General features: G+C 36.4%; 1 protein-coding gene across 5 annotated transcripts in view; it reads right to left on the bottom strand.

Moving 5' to 3' along the window:
• Positions 1 to 25,969, bottom strand: part of sfl (N-deacetylase and N-sulfotransferase sfl) — an 89,429-nt gene that overhangs the window by 40,997 nt on the left and 22,463 nt on the right. For 4 of the 5 annotated variants that reach the window (XM_076114688.1, XM_076114689.1, XM_076114687.1 and 1 more), the window contains one exon: positions 543 to 1,138. In XM_076114688.1, coding sequence (XP_075970803.1) covers positions 543 to 757 — 215 coding nt within the window. In that variant the 5' untranslated portion in view covers positions 758 to 1,138. Of the gene's footprint in view, positions 1 to 542; positions 1,139 to 9,481; positions 9,709 to 25,969 lie in introns of those variants that run through there. The other variant, XM_076114685.1, reaches the window with a different exon arrangement.

Here is a 25,969-nt window from a genome sequence, read left to right as displayed (position 1 = left end):
TGTGTAAGTTATGGAAGGTTTATCCAGCAACAACAATTAATGCAATAAATAAGTGTAACTATATTTTCAGCAAGTGACTCTAATCCCATGAATGTAGAGTATGAAATAACGACATGAACTGTCCGAATGCGATAATTTCATATTATTAATTCGTATCAGCGACGTGTTTGCTCCCGATAGGGAGCAAATTGGATTTTATGCGAATGACGCATATTTTCAACTAGATTAATTAATTAAATTCTGGCGAGTTTCGATAAAATTTCAACGAATAATGTTTTAATGAAAAACAAAAGTTCGCCATTCGCTTGCGTGTGTTATTTAACTATCAGATCTACATTGAAAGAATACTATTGCTTAAAAAGCAATTAATCGTTTAATAACGTAGCGTGCTAAAAGTGAATTCATAATAATTACAAACGAAACGGACAATGTACTTTTACTTTCTTATTTACTGTAGCCATTAATCATGTTTCACTTCGCTTCAGTGACGATGATAATGAATTTATATGAATCATTAGGTCGTTGACTAGCGCGTTGCTTACCTTGTTAGAGGTACTGTGACATAATATGTATAGAAGAATATGGTGAGGACGGATATGCACATGATGCCGGCGACGCATTTCCTCACATTGACGTGGCTGGCCAGCCAGAAGCAGCACCGCGGCGCCGACGTCTTGTGCGGATGCGCGAATTCCCCGCCGCCACACTCGAGCAGCGGCGCCCGCGCACCTCGACCCTCTCCCGCCATCCTTAACATCTATACACCACTATATTTACACACAATAGTAACACTTAGGCCTCTAAGGATTTCACTATACAATGTTTCTATCTGGGAACCCTAACGGCTGCGTTTGTCCTTGGTGGTGACGTTTTCTGTCGCCACTTGCCGTGTTTCCACATTTCATAGTGCCGCGGAGGGGTATGTGATTGCGCGGGCGCGGGTTGGTTGAGTGCGCGAGCGCCGCGATTGACGGCCATCTCGAGCCGACAAACGCGTCAGTTCCCGGTTTAAAATGGCCGCCGACGCATTATGGCGGGTTGTGCTCATCACGGCGACGTCGTGCGCCTCTGGTGCTAGAGCTCACGGCATCCGTCTAAAAGACAGATTGGGTTCCTCTCCCGCGCACATCGGTGATATCTGTAACAATACAAAAAACACACGTGAGACCACAAACAAAGCACACTCTTAGAACTACTACTTAAATAAATATGTTTAAACAAAATAATTGACATACAAAATAATGGGCAAATGATTAATAATGAAAAAAAAAAAGATATTTCTGAATCATGGAAATCAGTATTGTATTAAAACTGGCATGAAATTTACCAAGATCCATGACAAAGATGGTTTCGTTAGTTGACATAATTATACGGCACCAAGTCAATGAATCTAACGAGTAAATGTGTAATACAAGTTTTCACCACACAGAGCTCGTTAAATATCAGAATGGCGAGACAAGAATATAAAATACTCGACATAATAACTCCGTCGTTTATAATAATAGTAAACTAGGAATTAGCATACTTGCATTATAATGAGAGGGGTCATAAATTTTAATTATAATTGGACTCGTACGACTTTAAGATAATGTTGAGTAAGTTTGGTAGCTAAAGCTGAGCTGAAGTCAGGCGTAGGGTTGAACAACTTCTAATAAAACAATACATATAAAACATAGCGTTAAGAGTTACCTACCTGATTAAACGTTTGTTACCTACTTGTAAATTTACCGTGATAAATATTAGACCTCGTAAGTACAAATAAAGCTATTCAGGTCACGCAATACAAATAACTATTTATAGAATCGTTTACATATCACATCTTTTCAGCTAACGCATAAATAAATTCATATCAATTAGTTATATTTCGGTTTATCTTTGAATCTCTCTGTTTATTCAGTCGTGAATACTTCACTTCGACCGGCCGCTCCTATAAATCCCCCTTCGCATTATTTGAATGTAGGCTTACATTGAAACATTTCTTTGCAGAAACGAAACAAATCCATTCAACCGTGAAATTGGACGAACAATCCTCAAAATTCTGAATTAAATTTGATCAAAAAGTTAAGTAATGAACGTGAAATCAGATTTGTACCGTAATGAAACGATCCTGGATTGTGGATTGCCACATATTCTCAATTTGATAAATCTCTTCATACTCCTTTCTACATTGTCTTATCATTCCAGCTTGCTTGCGTAATTAGATTAAGAAGTTTAATTCTAAATGTTACCAAAAAAAATTGTAATTTTTATCTTTGTATCTGGATGGATATAAAGGAACAAAAAAGATCTTACAAGTAGACCTGAATAATTTTATTTTTGTGGTGCAGTTTAGCATACGTCTTGTGCGAACAAAGTAATACTTATCAATCGCGCCTTTTACTATCTCGGAAGTTTCACTTATCTTCCACACGTAACGTATCTCGAGGGAGCGGCACGCAGGGATGTTACAAAACGGCGTACGTGTTTATTTATAGATAAAGTAAAGAAGATATACGGGAAAAGCCGCTTTATCGAACTCCAGCGGCCTTGATTACACGAATATAACACTTTCATATTTCACTCTCGAAAAACTTTTTATAAGAAAAAGAATTTTCAGATGTCAGTCTTTGTTCAGTAAACGAACGAACCGTAATAGAGGGTCCCAGGCGACGTGAATATTCTGCGCGATACCTATTGTCCGAACACATGGTTACTCTGTAATGAAATTTCGTGTACGCGCCCCTGCTCTGTTTACAGTTTAGATACAAAAATTTGTTTTGTCAGAATAAATTGTCTAATTTTACAGACAAACAGCGTAGGTAGTCTATTCGGTAAGTAAAAGGGAGGTTTTCGGGCGGTCGGAGTGAGCGTCGGTGAAACAGAGACGCGTACGGAATCCGTGATTGTGCGACCCTTTGAATATTAACTAGCAGATGACCCGCTCGTAACCGGGCCACGAATCTACAAGGCTACTCGAAAGGTTAATTCAAACTGCTCACTGTCGGGACGTGCTTTATTTCTTCACCCCCGATAAAACGTAGGGACTGATGTAAATTGAAAAAGAAATGTACAGAAACAGGATTTTGGAATATAGATACGTGAAGGTCTGAGTATACATACTTATGCAAGAAGTGTCAAGTTTAATGAGTATATTTTTAATTATACCGCATGTTTTAGTAATTTAAAAAGTTACAAACGACTCAATATAAAAAAACCTGATATCTTAATCACTTAACTTTTATAAACTGAGATAGATCTGAAAATTGCAAGTAATATATTTAGAGAATGGGCTTCTGTTAAAAGGAAAATTATGTAGAAATAAGAATGATTGTACCGTAATGAATAAACGGCAAAGAAAAAGTAGAGTAGTTAATTAAAAAAGGAGCATGGCCAGTGAACGCCCAACTCAACAGTTTGAAGTTTTTCTGAAAATAATATGTTCAAATATAAAGCAACACAAATCCTGTGAAAACAAATAGTTTAATAGTGATATAGTGAAGTCATAATTTATTGGTTTTAATAAAAATGCCTTAACTATAAGTTTTATACAGGACTCAATATAGGGTCTTTTTGGTTAATTGACTAAGACAGATGCAATTTTCGTACATCACTACTGCCCCCTCATACTATAACAATATAGTATTCAGATATTTTAGCTGTACAAACCGCAATCAAAAACCTGCGTGAATAATTACACAATTCCTAAAACTATTAAAACAAGAAATCAAGTTCTCCGTTATAATATTACACGCCTAACTAAAACAATAAACTACTAAAGCAATAAAAATAAACAAGCATTATCTAAACGAGACGTATACAATATACATATTGTACGTGTGTATCACTTAATACGAAGCTATAGTACGTAACTAAGGTAGTGATGCATTAATCTCATTAGGAGAATGACCGTAAACGATCTGGACGGGTTACAGTAGTACGCGTAACGGCCGAAAACAATTATTAGGTAACCCCTGGCCCTTTCACGAAAGATAGCGAGCCGAATTACCTATTAATGATTAGGGTTAGTTGAACTTTGACTTAGTATGACTAGCAATTCTGAAGCAGCAATTGTGAACACATTCATTTTATTATGCGTGAAGATTACCGGTGACTCGGTGATTTGGCTAATCATTATTTCGTCTCTTTTCATCCCAATTTGACTGTGCGCAAAGCGAAAGAATCACACAAAAAGAGGAAGCCAAACAATAAGTTGTTAGATCCGAGCAGAATTTAATTTTTGCCATTTCATTTTGTGTCCGTGTACTCTCCTGGGTAAAAAAATCAAGTGCCAATGTTCACATTTTGTGTTTTATTTGGTAGACCCAAATGAAATTCTTTAACGTGTGTTATTAAGATTGAACATTTGGCAACTGAAAATATAAAATATATTATCGAACGTTCACGTTGCCTATATGCCCCAATTTTACTTGTAAGTAGGTATTTGTCCTATTTTAATTAACATTCATAAGTATAATTTATCAGATTGCAAAAAATATTTGTCACTACCATTTTTCTTTCGTATAAAATACTTAAAAAGCTTTTAGACATACACTTTTGAGTCAGTTTCAGTTGGTTTTGAATATTTAGTTTCCAACTTTTCTAACAAATATTTACTTCTCCCACCGCGATCCTTAAGCGACAAAATTGAAAATATAATGCTCAATTTAGACCTTTAAATGTGCTACAAGGGACACTGTAAATCCACAGAAAGTTTTCATTTCAGCACAGATTTATCAATTAATCAACTTTAAAGCTTTATACCTCGACGATAAAACGTCAGATTTGCGGCATCAACTATATGGAACAAACGGACGATAAATGAATCAATGATGGATTGCACTTCGAACAATAAAAAGATAACAACACAATATTTTCATATATAGGCATACATATCGGGACCAAATCCATTTGTTTTAATGGTATAAAAGTCGGCGTGTTAAAGCCGTTATAACGGATCAAAAGACAATACCCTCGCGTTGGAGATGAAGGGACCAACTTATTATAACTTTGCTCGTTCACCACACCTCGTAGTCACAGGGCCCGTTCGGAGAACCCGCATAATAATGCCACCGAGCTTCTATAATACGAGGATCAAACTTCTGAAATATTGAACCGTGTGAATCAGACGATACGCTGAAAATGACAGGGGTCCATCGGATACCATTAAATGTTTTCTCAAAGTGGACATCGGGGTATTACTTTCATTTTGTGGTATTATTGAAATGACACATGTCCGTATTATATTGGATGTCTCGTGTTATGATCCACATTGAAACTGAATTATTGTTTTTTTTTCTTCTAAAAACACGGGTAGTGAGTGTGTAGTAAGTATACATAATTAGCTATGTCTAAACCTGCCATATTTTTGAAGCATGACTGGTCTTAAAACTGTTTGTCGAAATTCCATGGCATACATGTTTGGGCATACATTCTGTAAGAGTATTTTTAAAGTCATCTACTTTTTACAGATAACAAACAGCCTGCGTGGAGAGGCATGCAAGGCGTTAGGACATCACAGTACCGTCGCCATTAGGGCACGGAGGCGAAACTCACAATTCGCCCGCATATTTGGTCAAGATTAATTGCCCTTAACATCATCTGTCAACCCGAGGGACATTCCGTGGACATTTTGTTTGCGGTACAAATAGCTCAACATATTCGTCTTCCAGCACGTTATTAATTGTACTTGCTGGCTTTTATTACACATAACTACAAAATAAACATATTAACAGGAATTTCCATGATTTGCGTGTAAAATCGGACATAAAGTACACGTTTTATTATTATCGGATCAAACTAAACCTTGAAATTGAAAATATATAACGAGTGAATACACAGAAACGTAAAGGTGGCTATTATTATCGATAAAATATTGCAGATAGTACGGCGGCTACTGCACAATGCACATAATATTGAATTTGTAGCGGCACAGATTGCAACAAAGAGAACGTCTGTGAAGGAAAACAGAGTGCCATTTCATAATTTATTTGTAGAATCTCTTACCTGGGTTGTTTCATTTGTTAAATGCAAGCTGCAGGGCGAACAACAATCGAGCGCTAATTGTGATTCCACTAATTTGCATTGGCGCGACGACTTGCCCTGTGCTTGCCTGCCGTGCCCGCCCAACTTCGCTATATACGAAATACACTCGCACCTAACACTATGAATGCGGCATCTACAAATCTGATTAAAATTATAGTATAGTATCTCACCGCATACCTTATTTGTATTATCCTTTGTTATCTACATTGCTCTCTCAATTAGCCTCTCTCAAAACTTTATACCAACTATAATCGTTTATCATGCCTTTGTGTTTAAAGTGCGTATTTTACTTCGTAATCTTTTGATTAAGTAATTCATCGAAAACCGTTCTGTGTAATTTTCTCGGATCAAGAAAGTTATCTAAGGCATAATTAGTATTTTTTAATTATAAATTCGAATTCTAATACTGCAAATTTGTTACAGCAGATTTCGCTTTGTGCAAAGCATTAAACATTAATAACCAAAGTGCTATTGAATTGATCAAAGGCAATCAAACTTGATGTTTCGATATTGATTCCCAGTACAGGCAACTACAATAACCCATTCTATTTGCAAGGTATAATGCAAGTTACCACAAACAGGTATCTCCAATTAACGAACATTTGTCCAATTAAATTCTTGTTATTGCCGAGTGTTCTCATGCATAATTAGTGGATTCACTTAACAGCAGAAATCGCACTCTTAGAATGCAAACGTTTTAAAACGAAATCTGCCTGTGACGTTTTTAATGTAAACAGCATTGCTTGCTTGCATTAAATTATGCAAGTGGCACTGGCTTTACACGATTACAGTAAATTTATGCAAGACATTATCCGAGGACAGCGGCGTCGCATAACAACGCCTTCAGTGTCCGAGCGCACAGCTCCGTCGCCTCCTTTATGAAAACCCTCAGTATGATATATGGGAGTGCGGCGACACGTTATTGCCTCCCTCGACGTCTCTCGTATGCAAACGTCAGTATTTTTTTATCGAGGGTTGGTATCGATGCCGAGGTGTTATTGCAATCAATTATTAGGTTGGTATAGTTGAAGCGACGTTGTGCCCGCTAATGACGGCGGGTGGGGTAAGCGCGGGACGTGGACGCGTGATAATCTCCCGACCATTAGGCCCGACCACTCGCTCGCAAATCGTCCGCATATTTTGCCCAAGATTAATTGTTCTCGAATATCATCTATCACGGTGAGCTCTCTCATGACCGTCGTCGGCAGTGCGTACGACGTTTTATTTAAGGCACAATAGGCCCCTAGAGCACCGCAGTTGAGGTAATTAAATTTTTGTTAGAATAATGGTACCGTCCTGTAAAAAATACGATAAGTATTTTCGTAGAAGATACATTGATTCATCTATTGTCTCTGTGCCTTGTGAAATTAGGCGTTGGAATTACTTAATTAAATTTATTTTATTTAATAAATTTATTTAATTTAAATTAAAGACAAATATGTATATATTTGTCTTTAATTTATAGATTAAAGACAAATATGTATATATTTGTCTTTAATCTATCTTAAGACAGTAATTTAATTTTTCAATTCATACGTAAAACAGATAGGCAATACTGGTCTTTGATATAATAGTCGAAATATTCACAATCCTACAAAACATTTGTTATTTTACAACAATGTATCTGAAATAAGTGTTTGAAACAAATGGAGAGAGTAAGATAAAATTTATTCCACAAAAGTGTCTACTAAATGTCTATTAAGCTTTTACCGCAACACAAAGGCAAAATAAAGCACCCACTCCATCATAACATTTACATAATCCATTAATCTAACATTTTAACATTCCAAATACTAATTTCGTTTAGACAAAATTAGGGCGATTACAGACTCTCCCAAAAGATAAATCCGTAGTTAAAAATACCCTTCGTCGAGTTTATTTCGTAACGGACAAGAACAAATTGAGTCAATCTTTTTTTGCCAGAGACGAAAAACCGAAACGCTTCGCATTTCACCATTTTCAACGTGTAAAGTTCGAATATCAATCAAGTCGACCTTTTTTCAATAACGCTACCACAGGGATCCTTTCCGAACCAATTTTTCGAGTAATTTCGCTCTTAGATCCAGTGTCCATTGGCTTTTACTGACATTGAGTTTGTTTCCGTCCGTCCAACGAAACAATTTATTGATGAATGTCACGCTTAAAGGTTTCGCGCTACAAATCATATTCTCACTTCTACCAATGTATTTTATTTTCGTCGCTTTGGCTTTTGAAAAACTATGATTTTGACATCCCAACCACTCAGGCACGATTTATTCGTTACTTCTGTTCTCTATTTATTTAATTTGGAAGTTATTTATAATTCATTTTAGTAAAATTTACAAATTGATTTAGATTATTTGGATAGGTCAAAACTGTAAACATAATATATTACATTCAATCTGTTCAGCGATAATTATACGGTTACAAGAACAAAAGCAAAGAGATTATAAGTCGGCAAAACGAGTTGATTAAAGAGCACCAACTCTGAGCGCGTGGCGACAATGAATATTCAGTGCATAAGCATAATACGGCCGCAATCTTAGTGCGCGCCGACGACGCTGTCGCAACTGCATCGCTGCCCATTTCTCATCCTAAATGGCAAGAGCAGCGAGCTCTCGTCCTTTTTTTCATAACTTTCTTTATAAAGGAAGCAGCAAAACGTAACTTACTCCGAATATAATCCGCTAAATGACATCGATCTAGTACGAATTGCGGGCCAAAATAGGTCCCGGCGTAATAAAATCATCAAACACGACAGACATGAATGAGATCCATCACCATTTCCAAGAATACTGATATGGAAAGTTTGTACGCGTAAGGGATACAAGGCAGTTTTTTGCGTCCCAGTTTTACGACGCCAATATTTGCGGTCGGCCAGAGATATGCCTGTAAGTAACAGCATAATGCATGACCGAGAAAATGCTGACATCAAATTATGTGGAGGACGTCCACGCACATACAAATAAATATTTCAGAACGACATGTTGCGCGCAACAATCTCAATGAACATAAAAAAACGTACACAACATCGTATAATATCATGGTATCAATAACTGTTATGACTTGTACAGACAGATAATTATGACAGTTGTTTTTTTATCATTTATAAACTTCATTGTCAAATAATAATAAAAGCTATGTTGATAAAAAATAGCAGAATCTAAGTTATAAACATATTTAACACACACTACAACAGAATCATATTTTGTCAGTTGAACTATTTTATTTTTTAGTATATTCACACGAAGAAACTGCCTGACGACATGATGACTCAACAATGAAGGTAATATGGAAAATCGCTAAATAATGTGCGACGAAATCATAAAACGTTTGCGTGCTTGCTACATTGTTCACTATGTGCCTACCACACAATTCAAGGGCAAAACGGTATTAGAAATATTACTACACTGTTTGTCTGCTATGAATAAACCAAATAACAATAAAAAAAACACAACAAAGCGCTCAAAAATCATCTTACCCTTTTACGGTTGATTACATTCGTAGCGGCAATGAAGATATATTTACACACTTAATGATACAATCCTTATGTAATTTAAGAGTTCTAAGTATAATAACAGCGTTATCTGTCTATAAACACATCAAAATTCTAGATAACAAAGAGGAAGCAACACTTATTGTCACACATTTCGTACGCGAATAGTGAGCGAGACCGCGGCGTGCGCCACACGTCCGACCTCGGCTGTGTCTGGAGGCATACTGACTCTACTGACTCGACTCAGAATTTTATTGGTGATACCGGAGGCGAGCGACGCGCGGCGATATCAGAGCGGGCGGTTAGCCTGTAGGGCGGGCGCGGCTACGACCGCTTTATGCTACGCGGGCGCTACGAGATGGACGTTAAAATTATAAACAAAAACGGACAATCGTACAAGGAGGCTTTCATATAATTTAAAAGCCCACTCGAAGTGCATTTAAAATTATACGTCATCAAGTTAAATGAAGATTAATTAACCACACTAAAACGCTGAACGCAAAAAAAAACTTTCCCACAGCTTTTTTAAATTTTGTCGAGTTAATACTACAGTGAGATTTAAACAATATTCCTTGAAGAAAAATTAGGCAAGCTCCGACCGCGACAGTCCATCTATTCAGAGTCGACAACGTACGCCCGCGCCGTCGCGATACAGTGGCACGATCCGCCCCGATTAATACTAAGCACGCCAATAAATATTGATACTAGCTTCTTTGTCTTGCACGGAAGATTCGTTCCCTTATATTAATGGGACACTCACGTTTGCCTGACAAATCGCATACCTCAGATACGTTTTGGATTTCACATTATTTCGCTTCTGGCGTAGCTTTATTGTATCGATATATTCTTATTATTAACGTTAATGTATCTTCTGTACAATTACTAAGTGAAGACTTTGAATAGCATAAGGGTTATTTCATCGATTTATGTAATTTATTTAATGAACATGTGGCCAGTATTCGACTGACACATATTTGTACAACGTACATATATGTGAATCGAAGATTCTTGAGCTTCGAGCTAACAGAACATCCGAATGAAAGCATGTCACGCCTTAATCCTCTCCTAATTAATGTATGCGGCTTTGATGAAAGGTACCGACGTGATATTGCTATAATCCAACATTTCTGACTGGTGAACATAATAATATGCCGAAATATCTTTAAGATTTTATTTACCTGTCTACTAACTACGTAAATGTTATTTGTACACGTCTGATATTAGACCTTCAGATGTCATATTTGTAATCGAAATAGCTCAACTCCTTAAGTTTCGTGGAAAATGTTCATTGATGTAGAAGAAATTATGTTACAAGTACTTGAGAAAAGTTAATTAAAGTCTGAAAAGCTTTTAAAGTAAGTTTACATCAATATTTAAGTCTGGACAGTATCTGTTTTGTATCTAATACCACAAAGAAGGCAGCTTTACTTTCGCGCTAGAAGTTTTTTTGCTGTTATTCTGGATTTTAAGTAAAACGTTGTTCAACATTTTAAAGTCTGCTACTAGAGCTTGTGTCACGTAACGTAACGTAAAAGCTTGACGTTCATCACAGCGCGACAGCGACCGGCACAAGTGGCGCGCTAGAGGCCACGCGGCTATCGTTACAACTATAACGTAGCCAGATGACGCCAAAACACCATTTACTAAGCTATGACGTGCACAACATAATAAAACGCGTTGTAAGGCTTTAAAAAATTAACTAACGTACAAAATGTTGATTGAGAAACATTAGTAAATTGTGGGCCACTCTCTGAATACCGAATCCCTATTCAAAAGCTAATCAAAGATCACATGTTCCGTCTCTAACAAAGACCTGTCTGTTTTATTGGCAATACTAATTATTCTTACGCCAGTTAGGAAATAGCTTAAACGAATAAGTCCTGTTTTATTACACTCGGTCTTATACAATCGCTTCTTTGGAAAATATATGAAGATGAGACGGCCATAGGCTTTACCTTTTTATTGGTCATTAAATTGAACAAGGCCTTCAAGGAAACAATAAATCATCGATTTATCTACGTGATGACTATGTTGCCGTAATAAAACAGACAATAAAATTCGCAAGTATCGATTACTTACTCGTCATCGAGATTGGGGGAGTTGTAATCACTTGAGTTATAACTTGGAGAAGTTCGATGTTTTCATGAAATAGGAGTGCAAAATTGCATAATTCCTTTAAATGATGATTAGCAGAGATCGATGACCACATTATTAGATTATGCTTGTTATGTACTAAATACAGCCTGATTGAAAAACTTTCTGCCTGCATTAATTTTAATATACGATTGCCTTTTTCATAGCACATTATAATGACATAAAACAGTAAAACCAGAAGTAACCAAGACTAATATACATGTAGTAAATGACTGAAATAATATCCTTTTAATAGCGTTTAATAAATACGCCATTAGCAGCCGACATGAAAGACATCGCATTCAATATAAATTATTGAACAAAAAACAGTTCATCGGCCACGTGTAAAAACACGCGTGTTGAAGAAAGTAATAAATGTGTTAGCGGCGGCACGGCGGCAACGTTTGTGGTTACAACTTATAAGGTCGGTATCACTAAACGATGATCGCATGTTCCCAGTCAATGGTAACCTGGAGTTGCATGAACGATACACACGCAATACAATTTAAACACTTTCCATCTCTTCTCTACTCATTAGATTCATTACTTTTTGTAGCTATTAAGAACTAGAAATGAGGATTGATACTGGCAGGTATAGAAAGAAGGATTTGTGCAATTTACAAAGAATAATATGCGTTGTCAATTATGTGTTGTGTCTATGTGTAAACTTTTACTCATGATTTGTGTTGCTTGTTATTAATTCAGTAATAAATTCAACAGTAATTATATTACGTATATGAAATAATAAAAATCACTAAAGCATACGTTTTATGAATTCATGTGATATAAATACATAAATCGTGTTACTGAAAAATAGATGTGCTACGTGAGAGTGGTCTAATTAAATAACGATTGTAATTATAAATAATACCTACTGAAGTGAGACACGAAACTGACAGGACGAAAATGATGTGGTTTTAACATGCATGAACACAATGCGTTGTAAATAATTAAAATTTAATATAGTGCGTGCTTGGGAAGGGTCCTTTGCAATATAATTCTGTCAGTAAGATAACGGAGGTTAGCAGATAGCTTTGTAAAATATATGAAATCATATTTTAATATATTTATTTTTCACAGAATTAGATTTTTCTCAAAGATAAATTCCTGAATCCTTCCTGCGAGAAATGTAAACAGGATTTGTGAACTACTAGTTTACATTAACATCAAACAGAGTTTCAATTCAGTTGGCCCGAGACTCTCGTCATACAGATAAAGGAGTTTTCCAATAACCGTGTGAGAACTTGTAAACAACATGCATTAATGATGCAACGCTCGATAGTTATACGTGTGCTATGTTCGAGACACTCCAAACATCCTTAAGTACTTCCGAACTTCTAGTAATAAAATGAGGAGCGTATGTGAATACCAACTGAGAATAAGGATGCGATTCTACAAGTCGAATATTCTTAGATATTACGCTTAAGATGAATCAGACTAATGAATGTTAATGGTTAGGGGCTTTCAACAAGATATTTAGTGACGTCAGCACGAATAAAGCCTTACGCAAACATTCACCAGTTACGCTCGAAACACATCTTGATGATGGCAGGCTCATGTTCACGTGTCAGGCTTTTAATGTGTCGCTCAATGGGTACGTCTGCCTCATCGCACCGAAGTATAAAGTTTCATATACATATAACAACGGGGGCTTTTAGCCACCTTGCACTGAGCACCTAGTAGGTTCATTTATGAAAAGCTTTCAGGTTCGACACGGTTAACGGGAAGCTCTATTCAAATCGCCTTTCCTTTCGACAAGCCTTTACATAAATCAAGTATTGAATAAACTATTTTCTTCCCTAAGAGATTTGTTCCTGTATATTTTGTCTATTCATTTCGGATATATTTTATGTAATAAATTTCACTTGATGTGAACGAAAGTTCTTGAAACCAAAGTATCTTCTTATTTAATAGCAGCGGAAAAAAACGTGGAAGACTCCAAAAGGTTGTTAGTGTATTTACGAAAAAAAAACCTAAAAACAAAATAGATTAGACAAAAATGTATAAGGCGGATGGTTATTACAGAAATGTCGTGATCACAGCTCTCGGGATTTGATCAAATGGCTGATAACCAAACATAACCTAACAAAAACTAACCTAAACGAAATCCCTAGGGTCTTTGTCAAGATAGTGATTTTGTGTAAGGGATTTGATCAAGATATTTACTTATTTTGCCGTGTCCTTGCGTAGGCGAAATAAGCTTTTTTGCACAAGGATTAGTTGTGTTCCCATGGACTTACTACGTAAGGGTTTTGCTATGATATTATAAAATGTAGGCGTCATCAGTCTGCAAACACTTACCCTTTATTTTGCGATATGTTATCCTCAAAAAAGGGTTCTTATAAAGGAAAATTGGTGCTATTATTCTTCGATTTAGTTCCTTTGGTAGATTTTTTTTATATTGAAGAAGATCAAAGGCACTTAGACGCACAGAGGTGTCACTTACAGGGTTACTCTATATTTAACAACACATCCATACAACTTTAGAAAACAGTATTTTCCAATTTCCTAGGACTCGAATCAAATCCAAAGTTCAACAGATCACGACCAAACCTAATAACCTCAAAATAGCGTTTGGAATGAAAATATTGTTTGAATCGACACAGTTGATTGGACGTCTGCGCAAATAGATAGGGCGGTCAGGCCGTGGCGCATAAGCTTTGGGGCGGGTGTTCGTGCCGTAGCCGAGAAGAGCGGAGCGAGTAAGCGGCTCAGCGCGAGTGCCGTAGCCGTGAGATCCTCAAGAGCACAGAATGAAAAAGCTTAAACAGACTTACGTATTAGACTGCACCTGAGTTCTTGTAACGTGATTGTTTTATTTTGCATAGCGAACGGTTCGTAGCACTTGCTACGAGCTTTAAGTGAATGCTACGAGGTTCAAATTAAATGTTGAATTTTGTAATGTGTGAATGCTTTATGTGCTGCACATCATTCGAATTGAACACCGAGTCATATGTCCGTTATTTCGTGTGTATATTAGACGTGAAGTATAATTTGTAAGCTATCATTGCCTACGTTTTGTAGTAAAGAGGCTGCTTATTAGAAAGCCGATAAGGTTGTACTATATTTCCCGACTTTCCAGGTCAAGAATAATAAATTGTGGCAAAAGGAAAAGGATGTTTATGGATCGTCGGCACGTGACATTCCTTAGTTTCTATTCCAATCTCATGAGAACGTTATGCAAGTATATATAACGATTATACATTATGTACAATTATACCTACTTGTATAATTTAAAAAGTAGTTAAAGTCTCTTAATTTCAACAACTTCAAATAAGCTATACAAATGGAAAACAAATGAAAATATTTTTTAATACGTTCCTTAAATAAATCGAATAACGTACGTACAAATTATTGTTGAGCACTGTAAAAGATTACTGACTAACAAGAATTTTCAAAGCCGAAAGCCGTAGTAAAGTGCAACGAGTAAAACTTTTTTCATAAAAGTACAACGAGGCAGTGGGCCGCGAAGGAACAGGCCGAGCAAGTGAACAGTTGTCGAGGTTACTTATTAACTTTTATAACTTCTACAATCTCATATTTATTTGCATTATTGCCAATATACTGCGGTGCATAAGTTTAAAATGAGCATTTACAGATACACGTACCTTGTTTAAACTTTGCAGTGTATGAAAAGAAATCGAATAGCTGGTGGAAAGTTATAAGAAAGAATGTGTACGAGTAGTTTCTAATGGCCATGTGGAAGCGAAGGCAGCCATCATTTCAATTGAGTATGTCGAATATATAAAAAAAAGATAATACTCAGTCCCGGGAGTCCAATAGCCGAATGCTGAGTTCGTTAAGTTTAACAATTCTTAAAACGTTACGTTCTTATATCGTAGCGACAGTGATACTTTTGAGTATCACTTAAAATTACGATTCTGCATACATCCATATGACATACATCAATTAGGATTGGTCAAATTGAAATACAACACAAAAATATTAACTGTCTACATAAAGAGCTAAGTGTAGCAATTATGTAAAATAAAATAAAATGTAGATACCTACATGTGTGCCGGTAATGGCAGAAATTCTACTGTCTCGCTCACTACGAGTCAAAGGGTTAATTAGCTTCCCAACCATTACATGCACAAAGACACTAGATCAGTATGCAGAGAATGAAAACGACCATTACATACAATATAGCTATAGCACATTCCCAACTGTGGAAGCAAAGACAATGCCAAGAATGTAGACGAAAGTTTTTTCATAAATGTGCAAGGAGCTGAGTGAACAGCTGACGACTGGCTCGGGGCAATGCCATGTCTCCCTGTACCCCAACTACCCGACTTTCTGGCAAATGTGTTAAAACGAGAAAGTATCTCGAGATATCTCTCCTAGCCCTGGGCGATACGTATTATGAAAAAAAAAACTAAGTGTCCCAACAGGAAGTTAGAAACGATTTTCTTAAAGTAACGTCTTCAAAGAAAGCTTTTATATTTTAAAAGTAAGTAACATTCGATTTGTAATTAAATTGTTCACTTCTCTATAAATATCCATAACAAAAGAAATATCTGAGAAAACAGAATACAATATAACATACCGTACTGGATGTATTATATTCATGATGTTGACAAAGGAAAATACGTACTAGGCTCTAGGTTACTCAAATAATGGTATTCACTAGAAAAGAACCGTGCCCCGACCCTTTGCCGGGAGGAATTCCTCCGGGAATTTGGCTTACTCTGTAAAAGGGTTGGTGTGGAGTAAGCGAAAAAAGTTATTGCGTCGACTTCCTATAAATAGCCATTAGCTGTTTGCAGTTCCTGCGAATACGAATGCATTAAAGGATTAATAGTGAACATGTTTTGTGTGCATAATTTATCTGATATTTTTGTAACTGAATGGTTTAAATGTTCCACATTTAACAGATCGAGAGAAACATTAACGTTGAACGTAGGTAACAACCTATAATTGGATTCGTTAACATTACAACAAACGGATTGTCGTGTCTCAACTAAATCAAACTTTGTTTCCGGCGGGAGTCGCCGTCGAGTTGCCGTCGTTACGGGGGATATTGGGAACAAACTATAACCCATTTCAGTTCATTATCATACTCGTGCTAGAAACAGAAGGAGCTAGGGGAGGACTGCTTAAATTGCGCAACACAGATAAGATATGAATAGTTCAACACTCGTTAAAAGTTTAACGTGCGTTTAAATTATACTAGGAATCGTCAACATAAGAAATAGAAACAAACATTACAATGAATTAATTACCGGAAAAAACGTCCATTAAAACGAAGAGATATACAATGAAATGTCAGACGCATGTCAATGCGACATGTGTCCGAATTAATTATATTGCAAAAATGAGCTGCGCGAATGAATTATGCATGAATGTGTTGTGCATCCATGCACATCGGTGCAACCGCGCCGACGGAGAGAGTGACTGTCGCAAAAGTGAAATCGTCAAATGTAATATTTTCATGACACCCAATACAAACAATGAAAGATTTTAATAATACTGGTTGTATAGACCAAATGTTATGGAAAATGCAATATAAATGATGATTTCAATACGAACGATAAAATATAACGCGGGGCATTAGACACAAATCTTGAACAGACGTCGCCACTTAAAATAAGCTGGCACGATTTCAAGTGCCGCCAACCTGAATGCGAAGTATTCAGTTCATCAAAACCAGATGTTTCGGAGTCCTATGTAAACACGGACATTTACGCGGCTCGTGTGATTAAACATCCTATTATGTGTGTTTACGAAACTCAACACATACTGTTCACCCATATTCTAATATCGACACTGGCCCATGTCATTGTTTCTGCAAACATCGGTGTTTACAGGCATTGGGGAACAAAGATCGACTGTGTTTATTACGGGTAATAAAATAAAAAAGGTTCCAATCGAATTTCAAAATAACGATGCACGATTGTTGTAAACTATCAAAAATCTTTACTATTACTTACTCAACAGAAACTTGGTTGTAGTCCAAAGGGCAACACCGGATATTATTTCATAAAGATTATGTTGCTAGGAGACACGCTCGCCAGCATTGCTTGTAAAAATTCACGGCGTTCAGTTTGGAAGAGGTTCGACGACATTAAACGTTTTAATGTTATAAACAAACAGTAGATGTTGGCCGTAGTCCAAGTGGGCTGGGCGCCGGCGCTACCGTTAGCGCTGCGTCCCATTTCAGATACACCTATTGCTCTATCAACTACAGTAGATATCGTGTTCCACGTAACTTCAATTACTCTGTATAGATAATATTTTTAAAGAACTTAACGCTAATTCAAAAGTGCACTTTATTACCTGACCCTCGCAGCTTCGCTTGTTTTAAATTCTATATTGACTTTCTGGTCCAGAATTTCACGCAATCCTAGCTCTTGATTATATAAACTCATATTAACATACAGCAATTTAAGAAATGTTTGTTACACTAATTCATGGTGTGAGTGTGTTTTTATGCATTGACCGCGGCACAAAGCAGCATACTTAAAATGGAAATTACACACGTCTCTTCTAATTTTCCCAACACATGATATAGCAGGCGATAGCGAGTGGGATGTAATTGTATGTGTGTTAACATTCTGTGTGGGCTACCACATTTCGTAGGTGTCGCTGTACAGTGTACAGAATATGCGTATATTTATCGGACAAACACATACACGTGAAGGTACACAACATACGTCACACCATGTTTTGACAAAAGGGTCTGACTATCAATTTGTAAGAACAAAAACCCGAACACCTATACATTTAGATTACTTGTTTTAAATAAAAATACGATTATGTAAGTGATTTAAATTAAGGTTATATTTGGCATCTAGGTGTGCCAAAGGTCCAGGTACAAGAACAAACGTACTTACGATGCATTTTTTATCATCATTAAGGATTTTCTAGTGACTTAAACACATCTGGATGCGATGGGAATTAGTACTCGAAAGTAGGGGGAGTATTCGAATAAATTCCTCAAAACTTACGACGATTCTGTCATTGCGATATCTTCAAGACCAAAGATTGAGAATACGAAAACTTTACTGAAGTTGTTTTCTATGCTTCGATAAGAAGTTTAAACAGATATAGATTCCAAAAGTTAATAACTGTAAAATCCAATGCTTTGAAACAATTAAATTATTAAATTAATCCGCGAAGAGGATGCCTATTTATATTGTAAACTTGCCCAGTTTATTCTCGGTTTCAATTAAATCGTGGCTAAGCTCACAAGTTGCGCAGTTATAGAGGTCCTATTATCTGCATGAAATTTGACTCACAAACCGCAGTCTCCCTAGTGGTAGTGGGTCGACATAACTCGACCCAAGTTGAAAGCTTTAATTACGTGGAGTGAGTTGTTCACGCAGGTGACTCCTTAATTACAGGGACGAAATTGAGCTGCCCATTCGACTGACACGTTTGCAAACGGATTATCATGACCTATATCCGATCTCTTTGTACAGAAGCCACGTGATTATGAAGCTCCTATTGTTGAAAGCACACACGTCAACAATGATGGTGATTAAAAAAATAATGCGAATCGTGAATAAAAATGAAACGCACAATAGTGTGCAAGGGACGCCATTGCATTGCTATTGTTCTGTACCATACTAATGTGTCCCATATTACTTCTAAATGACCGAGATAATAATAATTAAAGTCAGAATCTCCACATTTACCCCTACTATTTTGCAATGTCATTATATTTCAAATCGTGGACCTTTAGTTGGGAGCTATTAAAATTATGAAATAGAATTTGATTTTTAATTTGAGTAATCTAAACCAAACATTCTTAACGTTTTTGATACTAGTAATCAAAATAATATTATCAAATTCCTACAGTAGTGACATTATAGGGAAGTCCATACTTAACCAGTAAATATGGAAATTAGCATTCAAACAGACCGTTTCAATAACAAGTGAAACCGTTCTCAAGTTAACGACATTCGTTTGGTGAGATAACAAACGAAATTGTTATGATGCAGGATCAGGCTTTGAAGTTGTTGGCTCTCAACATAAAGGAAATGCCGACACTTGCTTTAAATGAGAAATTTGTCTTTGCGAATGTAGAGTAAACAAAATAGGGCATTAAAACGAGTACTATCGAGTATCGTATTGTCTGCTAAAACATCTAAACTTGAAACAAACAGCTGTAAGCCGTACAGATTTGTCTCGATATAGGAAGGTATTTCGCGATCCCAGATCTAGACTCGCTCAACGATACACAATATTGAAGTGCAATTGTTTCTCTTGGAGCTGTTTTATAAACTACTTAATACATAAAGCAAGTACAGTTACTCTAGCATTTCCCAGGAAAACACAATTATATTTGGGGAAGAATTTCATATCTTATGAAATTCCTGTTTTAATGTTTAACTCTAAAATAAATTTTCACGTTTTGCAAAACATATTTTGTGGCTAGCCTATTTGTAAACAAAGCTATAAGAAGTACTCAAATAAAAATACCCAGATGAATCATCAGCGAGACTACATAAACAAAATCTATTGGGTGTGGGATGTAGCTAGACATATCTAGTGACTTTTCCTTCATATAATGGTAGCAAATAGGCGCTCACATATTTGCTATTCCGTCTACGTCTGCCTGTTTGAACAGGCAATTGACTCGTAGCAATACGTTTTGCTTTTGGTACTTGAAGCTACGCGGTTCAACTATTTAATGCGAGTGCTGTAATTTGGATCAATAACTCCATAACTACAGAAACATTTCAAAACAGAAAAAGTTATATTCGACAACTATTGATCTGCATACAACCACCACCAGTTAAATAAAACAATCTAAAATGGTCAAGGAATTTATTTAGGGTAAGCAAAATGTATTGTAAAGACGTAAACGACACATTCGGCATGAGCTCATGAGATTTTGAATAGTCCAGTAATGATGACAAAAAGTTGTCTTGGCTTTCGTTGCTTGCTAAGGACATGATGACTTTTTCCATGGATATATTAAGCACAGCTGTTACTACGTAAGCAATTTTTGCCTTGTTAAGAAATTTGTACTCATCTCGTATTGTATTTTTTTCTAGAAATTGTATTTGATTGTTTTAAATTCCACAGTTAACCTTTGCAGTACGTGTGCTATCAATCTAAATAACAAGAATCGTCGTAACGAGCAATACTCGACCAATGAGTTGCGTGACATTTACGTTTCGTCGAATGTATCACGTTTTCACAATAAATTCGATACTTCTATTTGTTTTGTTCTAATATTGCAGAGCTCGAAGGCATAAAGTCGATGTTTTATGCAGGTAAATCGTACACGATATGCTGCAGTGTTATATTTTACTCGATAGCAAGTATAAATTCCTCGCTAAGTGCTTCAACTCGTGACTTTTAAAATATAATGGGAAAAATGTATCTTGTATGTAAATGTAATAATGAAAATAATAATATTTGTTATTCTAACAAAATTATCTGTCAATTTAACCCTTGCCGAACAATTTAGATTTGTTTTCGTGAATCATGTAACAGGAGAACAAATTAATTAGAAACGCCCATAAAAACAAAATCGTAATCCAAACAATGAGCTCGGGGAAAGCTTTCGTTCATTTTCAGGAGTTTCGGTGAGTGGGAGGGGTTCGTGTATGGACGTACTAAATTTTCACACAAATTAAAAAGGTTGTAGCGTCGAAGCCGCATTATTTCGGGCCGTCCATCCCTCGTGAATCCAATTTGCGGCCCTCGACGCGACATCTCTTGTAATGGGATTTCATCCTCTTTCTAAAAAGGCTATTTACACATTTCAACTACCTCATAATATGCTATTAGGTGCGTGCAAACAAAACGCGACCAGTGTTGATCTTTAATTACTTGCTTCGAGGAAAGCTATGAGTCACCTACTGTACTGACTGATTGATCATAATCACATTACATAATTAAATAAAGTAAATATTACATACGCTTGGAAATATCCTAAAGCTTCCTTTATGTCACCTCGGAAGGTTAGAATACAGTTTACGGATTTAATCATTTACTGAGTTGATTCCTTTACAAGCATACATACACCATTTGAAATTAAGTGATTATTATTAGTGCAAAGAAATATGTATAAGCTCATATCATTTTTATCAAAATACCTCCGGAACGGAAGCATCTTACAAATACAAAAGAAAAAAATCATGAAATTTATTATAAAATAAAAATGATTTCCACACTGGTTTAATTAAGCTCGGAAATTAAACGTGAAAGTTGTCCCGGATCGAATCAATGGAGAGAAAAATTCTTGATTGGACTGGAAAACTTTTTTACGAGTGAGTTAATCAACAGGCACATTCACTAGGCGTACTTTGGTAACGGGCTCTATTACCAACAGATTGTTTTGATTTTGTAGGAAAATCAGCAATCCCGGTAAAGAAGTGTTTGGACACAGGTAAGTTCTTAAGAAGACGACGCGTCACTAGGTTCGATTTTATTAAATATTTCAAATGAGTAAACGTCCCGGTCTGTAGGTAATTTTGAGTGACAAACGAGCGGTTGTGCGCCGGCTGTGTCTAGAGTCGAGTCCGTCACGTGCTCTCGGTAAATAAAATACGTTCAAGTAAGCCGGCCCGCCTTACCCTCCCACAACCAAACTTGGGATGACAAATCTTATTCTGTATGCAAATGTACCGGGTTGGTTTTCAGCGATCTTTCCGATGTTTGCATTGAATGATCATAATTTTTATACGTAGAATAAAATTGGTGGTTCCTTTTAATTCACGGAGAACAACGGTTAGTAGGATATTCTTAACTATATAGTTTCATGAAAAGTTCAAGAATTCCACGCCACGTTTAATCGTACTTACTGTAGGAAAACAATTCACAAGTTGTAACTGCAGGTATTCCGTTAGTGCCAGTTGCACAGAAAAAAAATATTTTACGTAATTTTATGTGGACACCCGCGTGGATAAGGCACTGTAGTACGCTGTGGCAGAAGAGCGACTCAGCCGAACAGCGCGGACGCACGCTGAATCACAAAGTAGTAAATCAGTTCATTGTTGTGAACGGCTGAATATTCAGTTACCCACGGCATTTTGGTGAATAACATTTGCATCTAGATAAGTCTGCGAAAGTGATCGCATGACCTATTCACCGAATCGTCTTTGCAAAATTCTTTTAAAAGATTTCTATGAAAGCTGTATTAAAATGAAAAAAAAAGACTCGAGAAAAAGTAAACACTAAATACAAACACGGTTCTTTATTTCAGTTAGCGGGTTTTCGTACCTACTTAAAAATATATGCTTAATGAGGTCCCTTGGAGCGACAGAGAGAGCTGTGGCTGCAGCACAGAGGTCCTCGTGCATTAGCGCGTAGGAGCCCCGTGTTTACTCAGCGTTACTTTGTGTTTGTCCAACAGGCTTTGTCGGCCCGCCGCTCTTCTAACCTGTTGGGTTTACATTTATCTATCCTCCGCTCCAAACGAGTTTTTGTTAACAATTCTAAACGGTTTCACTCGTAATAGGTAAGGTTGTTATGAAATGCGGCGTTCAAATTGTTGAACGTTCCAACAAGCAATTTCCTGAGTAGGTGGTAACAGTCAATAATGTGCTTAATTTTATAAACTACTATGTAATCGGAGAAGTCAGCGTCCGTTCTACGTGTTTTGAAAACGATAATACAATTTATTTCGGTTTTGATATTTTCACAGCGTTGCCGAAATTGATACGCAAAAATATCATTTCGAAATACGAGAGGTAAAAAATATCGAACGCTTGTTTCGATATCTCGTTTAAAGCTAAAACGCGTTTACGTTAGGCTTGAACATGGAATAAACTGGCATATAGGCGCGTGCGAGCCGGAAATCGTAGTCGTCGACGAACCATCATCGTGTCGTTGGATTGGCCCGTAACGTGGGGCCCTATATCCGCCGCGAAATGGAACGTGATTCCACTTCCAATATTGTGGGATGCAGCCCTACGAAGTCACAGCAAGATCTCGATGCGAGTTTGCGATTCAATCTTTGAACCTTGTTACAATAGATTCAAACCAGCATTATCTTATCCTCTACATATATTATGTACTCTGAAGCGCTACTTGCGTATAAGCTCGCATGAATACAGCGCATAAATCATGCGGTTCCCAAACATTTCATACGTATTATAATGCCGATAGGTCTTTTCAAATATAATCGATAGCCGAGATGTGAGAACGCGCGAAACTAAGTTTTATGATTTATTGGATCCACCTTTGCGGGGTTTAGGTAAACAAAGATTCATAAGATAGGAAAATATACATTTAAGAGTATGTAAAATTGGTTGAGCAGAAGCAAAATGTAGTAGCCGTAAATAAGTCGAGTAACAAATAGTAGATTTAATCATAAAACGCGCTGTATTAACTAAATATTGCTTAACATTGAATATCTTATGTACAAAGCACATTTAAATGCACTTGGGAAATATAAATCATTCATAGAGATTTATGCGATTTACATAATAATACGTGCGTAATAGATTTGAATTGTTAGAATATATATTGTTGTTAATGTTATTAGGTAGTGGTTTAGAGCGCGACAATAGTTTAGGAGACATAATGGGCAAACAGCTGACATGGCGCGTAATACACGCCACGCTAATCGCTGTTAGTGTTCATGTTTAGTGCTCACATGTGATCTAGAACACGTGCAAGATACAGTGACATTAACAGTTAATATGATATTATTCACTGATATTACGCCATTGGTGTTTACAAACTAATCGTAATAATGCGTAATACTCATTATAACGATAGCCGTTGGTAATTATGACAAAGAACGCAACGTAGGTTTTGCCTTTGTGAAATCATTTGCCGCGACCATTAGCTTATCCAGAATGATGCATTTTTTAACGTAACCCAACTTAAAAGTCTAGTATTAATTATGAAAAACTCTATCTTCTCAATTTTAGCACCAATATACGGGACAAAGAGAAACCAATCCACTTGATAAGTTTCGCCTGAATAACTTAACAATAAAATAGTTATTTGGCAAAGTATTTATTTTCAGCAAAGAGCGAGATTTCATTAAATAAAAGTAATTGTCAACGATTTGAAGCATTCTGTTCAATGAATCCGAGTTGAAAAGACGACAGATGTTTCCCCTCCAACTTTAGTTTTAAGTTTTAGCTAAAAGACTTATTCGGGATCGGAGATGTAATTGAACTTTATTCATGTTTTAAGACTGTTTAACTTTGTGCACAATTATTTCTATGGTGTATTTTGAAAGATTTCAAAAATGATGCCTGTGTAATATAGGCATGTAACAATAACAAATCTTATTAAGAATAAAATGCTTTTTGTCTTTGTGAAAGATAACCAAAACTACTAACACAATAGTTCACTGTAGGAATTTCTAGGATACAATAAAATCCTTTCTCGGTTACATAAAATAAAATGTGGAGCGAAATCGCTGGGTGGACGTCGCAACGTGTCACAAGCCGTCAGTCCTGAGAGAAGAAACACCCGAATTAAATTCCTGTTCTCTTCGCTAAAGCGGGCGTGTTGCGGCTAGGAACAAATTTCACTAGAAGTTTAACAAAACTGAGGAGAGATTTATAAAATTACGCGCAAGTGTGTCGCATGGTTGTAAAGAAGCAGCAGTTGGACGAATTTCATGCTAAGCTAAAACGACGCGATGTAAAATTGAAACAATCGTATAGTGCAAAACCGAGTTATGGACACACTGAAGAGAGAGGACAGCCGAGTGCATTAAGATAAAGCGCGTTGGGCGGTAGCCAGCGTCTCAAGTGTCCGGCTGGTGCCAACACTGGCAACTGTCAGCTGCCGCTCCTGCACCGATGCTCGCCCCGTGCATAGTATAAAAAACTAAAATAAACTCGATGCTACCTGTCTTTCTCTAAATTCAAAAACTTTTCCTGTGAAGTATCAAGTTTACTTCTATTTACATGAAGTCCACACTAGAACACTTGAACTTTTGTATACTTCGCTAGCTTACATTGTAGAAACAGCTGGCTTCAGAATAATTTTACTAAATCATATTGAGTACCGTCTAGTGTTACTCTCTCATAAATTCCGTAAGTCTCTAGTAGCTACCTACTAGAAGATGGACGAATTTTAATTAAAATCTTGACGTAGTCAAGCCCCATCTTATTAATAAAATATCAGTTTCTTAAACTAATGAAGCATGGTTTTATGTTATGAATCAATAAAAAAAATTCAATAAAAATATTTTTAATCTTGTAAAAAAAAAATTTTTTTTCTCAATTAACAGTATTCAAATAAATATGTATGTTAATACTGTATGAAGACTATGAAGAGTCTTGTAAATTGATTTGAGCTTTTTTTTCTGACCGGATATACTTACCTAGCTTACATTTAAATGCATTTAGACTAGGAAGAAGGCTTCAATATCAATAAACGAAGTTCCCGAAAGCGCAATATACCGTTGAACCC

Source organism: Anticarsia gemmatalis, chromosome 5 (assembly GCF_050436995.1).
Source record: "Anticarsia gemmatalis isolate Benzon Research Colony breed Stoneville strain chromosome 5, ilAntGemm2 primary, whole genome shotgun sequence".
NCBI classification, from domain to species: Eukaryota; Metazoa; Arthropoda; class Insecta; order Lepidoptera; family Erebidae; genus Anticarsia; species Anticarsia gemmatalis.
This window is presented reverse-complemented; position numbering and strand designations above follow the sequence as displayed.